This window comes from Phaseolus vulgaris, chromosome 1 (genome assembly GCF_000499845.2).
Source record: "Phaseolus vulgaris cultivar G19833 chromosome 1, P. vulgaris v2.0, whole genome shotgun sequence".
Lineage (NCBI taxonomy): Eukaryota > Viridiplantae > Streptophyta > Magnoliopsida > Fabales > Fabaceae > Phaseolus > Phaseolus vulgaris.
The window spans coordinates 35,347,316-35,353,140 of NC_023759.2; the positions used below are offsets into that span (position 1 = coordinate 35,347,316).

A 5,825-nucleotide genomic window follows, 5' to 3' on the forward strand; every position below is an offset into this window, starting at 1 on the left:
TGAGCTTCGTAGTGGAACTATTTGATGACTAGTCTGTTTTGTTATGAGAAGCATTGTTCACATGTCTTCCTCCTTACTCTAGACACATTTCACTTGTGTCGGTTGTAAATGGATTTGCTTTTTGTACTTTTAGTAGAAGCTAACTGAAAGTTGTAATGTTAGAGTAGTATTTGGAGTGAGAGTTTGCAAAAGAGAAAAAAATATATGAAGTTGTAATATATAAAATTAGTGAATTCTCACATGAACGTAGATTAAAATTCATTAACACTTCAATGGAATCATGTTAAATTTGTGTGTGATTATTTCTTGTTCTTGTTTTACTTTCTATTGTCTAACATTTGCAGTTTTCTTTATTATCATTTTTCGTTTGTATGATAGACTTTACACAATGAGTTGAGAACTATTTTCTAACAATAATAATACTCACATTTTAACCAGAAACAAGAATTACATTTATCAATACGTTCTCTTCGTGCACGTGCCGTAAGCCTAATATTATTCATGAAACATGAAGATTAAGATATTAATGCATCAATTACAATAGTGGTTTAAAAAGTTATTAACAAAAAAAAAGTACTGTCATAACGAACACACGTAAAGGCAACAACCAATGCATGCAATCCAACTTATTCATACACAAAAGCAGAAACACTTTCATCATCTTCGATGATATTAGGATAGGGATGAGATTCCACAATAGGCTTCGATTCGAGAATAAGAGTCTTTGTTGTTCTCTTTCTCATGGTAACGAAGGTATTCATAATGGTCAAATATTGATTTATAACGCAAGGGATGTTCCTCACTCACTAGCTCATCTGGTATCTGCAAAATCTCACCACTAAAAGAAAATAGTCCCATAGAGTATCTGGTTTTCGTTGCATTCATGATAACTCTGTGTTCACATGGTCGGATTCTACCATTACTCCACACCTACCATGAAAATATAATGAACCAAAGTCAATTAATTAATCATGCAAAACAAAATATAATATTAATCATGCAAAACAAAGGTACTGTGATAGGTATACATAATTAGGGTTTATGTATATGTGTGTACTCACATTGAGTGCGTCACCGGCCATAACCACAAACAAGGAGGAAGAGGCATCAACCCCAATCCATTCTCCATCCTTCAGTTTGATTTCCAAGCCATTCAGATTATTCAGCTGATGAACTATGGATACGATGGTCAAGTCTGTGTGAGATTGCAATCCCAAATCATTTTCATCCGTCTCAGCTGTTCTATATTTCATGCATCGAAGCAGATAATCGCTTGATTCAATCATGCACTCGCGTCCTTCCATGTCCACACCATAGCTCTCAAACACCATTCTCTTTGCCATATGGTCTAATTCTCCCAACAATTTAGCATACTCATTGACGCTTTCACTATATATTTGGACAAATTGGACAAAGGAAACTTCTACCGTGAACAATTTTGTACAATCATATCATAAACAAAGTTTGAGGAAAATAGTATCTGGTTCAAAAAATCATATTCTCTCTTATTTGTTAATTTATTTGTACCAAGATGCTACCTACTCTTTTATTAAGAGGCAAGTATAAACACAAAGAACAGTTATTTAGCATGAAAAAGTGTTCAAAGTAGAAACAACTATCTTAAAGTTTTTGAATTAAAAATTATCTCAAGTTCAGAGGACTGTTTTGTGGTAATTGGGAAAGTAATTTCTTATTGTATTTTTGTTGCTTCAAACACACTTAAAGTTTGGTGTATGTGAAATAACTTTTCGAAGAAAAAATAGCAAATAATGTTTACCCTTTTAATCAAGTGTCACTTTTTAATAGGAAAAACTCAGCATGAAGCACAGAGAATGTATAGTGATTTGGACCCTTGGTTTTTCATTAAATATGTGTGTAAAGGAAAAAGGGTACCTACCAGAAACGATGATTCCCCTGCAACCCCATTATGTGGGTGAATTTTTGGCACCCTTGTAAGGTCAGAGGATTATCAATGCCCAAAGATTCATACAAGGGAAGCCACGAGACTTGTCCTAAGTAGCTATGGAAAGGTTTGTCACTGGTTTTTTGTGCTTTTGTTTCCACTGGGAGACTAAACAAGTCTCCCATTGCAGATACAACAGAATCACAAAGATCTTTGCCAATTCCATGATAGCGTGCAAGAAAACAACCATTGTCTTCAAGTGCAGTCCTGACAAGAATGCAGGCTGAGAGCCATGCATCGGTGCCAGGCTTCATGGCTTCATCAGTGAAGTCTACCACATGAAGTTGAGACTGTGTTTCGGATCCCATCTATGCTCTCTGGAGAACAATACCACTGTTGTTGTTCAAAACAATTTGTGCTTGGAACCAAGATGGGAATAGTTTTTCTCCAATTTTGTGTGATTTTATAATGGAACAATATATTTGTTTGTTTTTAGCGGCTAAAATTTTAACTTCATTTATTTGACCGTAATCATGATTTTTTTTTTTAATCAACGTGATTGAGTAGGTGAAGGAAGATTTAATAGTTTATGGATAGCAAAAACGAATCCAAATTTCGAACCCCGTTTAGTTATAAAATTGTGATATTTTATAGGAATGGTTGGCTGAATCAAACTATTTTTTATACATTCTATCTATATTTATATACAAAAAAAATTTCTTCGATTGTATCTATATTTATATATAAAAAAAAATTTCTTCGTATCTATATTTATATATAAAAAAGATTTTTTTCAATTGTAATCATTCTTTTTTATATAAATATCTTTATATTAATATTTCATTTTATTATTTTAAAAATATATAATAAGAAGTTTTTTTTATTTTATTTTTATTTTGAACATTCTTGTCATTTTCTCACTAGTACAAAATCTCGAAAAAGTGACCCCAAATAAAGACGATTTTTATAAAATCATCGATAAGAAGGAGATGAGATAATCTTGTAATTTTTTTTTTTTAACCATGGTTGTCCTAAGAATCATCGTTATATACATTGTTGAGCAGTATATAACGATGGGTTTCGTAAGACGGTTCTAGAACTGTCGTTATAAACAATTGATTTATAACGATACATGCAATAATGACGATTCAAGAACCGTCTTTATATGAGCCTTTCTAACTGTCGTTAAAGGACTTTTTTGGAGTAGTGTCTTTTTCTAGTATCCACTCTCATTTTTTTAATTCTATAATATGAAAACTAAAAGTAACTTTTTTTAACAATTTCTCAATTCTCTCTCTATAAAAAACATTCCACTTTCCTCTCTATACAAAACTTCTCACTTCTCTCTCTTAATGGCCCTTAACCTGATCATATATAATATTAATGTATGTGAAACCTCACTCCCTTATCTCACATCCCCTTTTCTATTAGAGACATGTAGTCTTACTTTTTTTCTTTTCTATTTCTCTTTTCTTTTCTGTAGAGACGTACCTACTCTCATCCTCATTTTTTTTTTACTTTTTCTGGTTTTGTTCCAATTGTTCCATCTTCTTTACATGCATTGCGATTTTATATATAGGATTTTGTATATAGTTTTCATATTGGTTTATAGTTCTCGTCATAAGTGCATGAAAATTGGTCCCTTGGTTGAATTAAGATAAGTGACTCTACGTCCAACGCGCTCTCTTCTCGAATCCCCCCACTCACTTTGTTTCTTCCACTCTCAAATGAGTAAGTTTCTTAATTTCTTTTTCAAAAGACACTACAATTGTAAACCTAACCACAATTTTTTTTGTGCATTTCAGATATTCATATGACGTCTGTTGCTTATTTCTTCACTATTTCCCCTTAAATACTTTTTTTTTTCTTTTTATTAAAGACTTAAATGTTTTTTTTATTATTATCAAGAGCACTAAAATGATTGTTTTATAAACATTAACCATTTATTAATTCTTTTATATCTTCAAAGATAATCTTTTTAAGTCTTTAAAACTAAAAAGAAATAAATGTTTTATTAAAGTTATTTACATGTTTCTGTTTTGTCCTCAGGCTTTTTGAATATGAAGGTGTAGAAGCCATTAATCTAGAGGGATAAAGAAGACCCACAAGAGAAAGCACAAAGATGAAGATGGAAATAAGAGTGTTTATTTATTTATTCTCATTGACTCTTTTTTATGTAAAGAAAATAGATGGTTACTGAAAGATGATATAATCATATATTTGTATTTATTCATATGTAACATTAATAGTGACACTAAAGTTATTAAAATGTTCCTTCTCATTTTTATATTAATTGATGAATTTAGTTTTAATAAATCTTATTAAATATATAATAAATATATATAACCTCTTTTATTCAATTTTTAATATTAAATATAACTATATAAACAATAAAATAAAAAACACGGATACACATAAATTGTTGTTAAAGTTAAAGTCAAAATCAAATTTGTAAATTTATTAAATGTGTAACAACTCATTGAAAAACTTTTAAAAGCACAAACTTTAATATTGGTAAATTTTGGAGATACCAAAATTTTTTTAATCCATTTTTAATTGATATTTTTGTTTGAATGTTAGTTGTTCCTACTAGGGAGATAGGACCTAGAGAACTATTGAAGTTTTCTTCTCCTTCCTTCGGTCGATCAGGTTGTTGGGTGATGAACTAGGGTTCTTCTCGTCCTCATGCTTCTCCTTCGGCACTCGGTCTCGGGTGAACACCGGATGGTGGGGGTACCTGCGAAGGCCCGACCGCCGTTAGCGTTCTTGATAAGCACAGGCAGAAGGCGGCCGAGCGCAAGGGCTGTCGCAGCCTAGAGGTGCTACCGTTGAGGGCCGATAGGGTCGGGCCCTCCCACAAGTCCAAGAAACGTCCGAGGGACGGTGGTAATGTGGCCACTACCACCCGTTCGCCTGGAGCCATGCCGACACCTCTGCCTCGTCGAGAGGTGACCGTAGTGGTGCCGCCCTCGCCCCAGCCCGTTGAGCGTGGGGTTGGGCCATCCGAGGCCGGGGCCGCACCTTCGCCTTTCGACCTTCTGGGAAGTGGCTATCAATTCACGCGAAGGGTTCGCGTGGCTCTCCCAGAGGAGACTCGGGAGTGCTTCCGAGACGTCGCTCCCTCGGACCTGCTAAGGAGCGGCCTGGAGCTTATGTGCCACTCCATTGTCCTCGTTCAAAACGAAATTCAAGGGCGAGACTGACAGGCCGAGGACGTGTCTCAACTGGAGCATCAACTGGCTGAGGCAACTGAAGATTTGAAGCAGTCTCTGGCTGCTAACAATGACCTGTCCGCCAGGATCGCTCATGAGGCGGCTGAGAGAGAGCTGGCGCAGAAGGATGTCGCTGAGGCGAGGCGGCTATTGGAGGTCGAGAAATTGGGGGCGGTCGCGGAGATTGCTGAAATGAAGAAGTTGGTCGTGGAGAGGGATGAGAAGCTCTCGTCCTCGGCCACTGAGTTGGTCGCCCTTCAAGCCACGAAAGATCAAGTTGAGGCCGAGCTTGATGAAAATTATGAGGAGGCCGAGGAGCTGCTGAAACAATGTTTTGACCGAGTCGTGCGTCAAGCGCACGTGCTTTATGGTGGGTCGCCGACCACTGGTAACTTTGACCTTGATTGTGAGGTTTACCAGGGTCAGCTGGTGCCGATTGTTGAGGTGGCAGCCTTGACTGCTCAAGAGGCTGTGCCGGTCGAGACCCAGAAGGGGCAAGCCAAGGCCTAGGAGGGAGAGTGCGTAGAGATTCAAGATTAGGTTAGCCCTTGGCTGGATTGTGGCCTTTTCTTGCTTTTAGTTTCCCCCGAGGTCGGGGTGTGACCTCCTCCTTTTGCCTTTTAATATATCGCCCTTTTTTCTTTCGCTTGATCTTTATTTCTTTTAATTTGCACAAGTTAAGCATGTCAGATTTTATTTGTTTGGGTTGT

General features: G+C 36.2%; 1 protein-coding gene across 1 annotated transcript; it reads right to left on the minus strand.

Annotated features, from left to right (window-relative positions):
* Positions 1 to 403: 403 nt before the first annotated feature.
* Positions 404 to 2,455, minus strand: LOC137813999 (probable 2-oxoglutarate-dependent dioxygenase AOP1). Its single transcript, XM_068616512.1, has 3 exons — positions 1,898 to 2,455; positions 1,062 to 1,389; positions 404 to 930 (listed from the first exon to the last, which is right to left on the minus strand). Exons 1-3 carry the CDS (start codon positions 2,269 to 2,271, stop codon positions 673 to 675), a joined length of 960 nt encoding a protein of 319 aa, XP_068472613.1. The 5' UTR covers positions 2,272 to 2,455; the 3' UTR covers positions 404 to 672.
* Between the last annotated feature and the right edge of the window lie 3,370 nt (positions 2,456 to 5,825).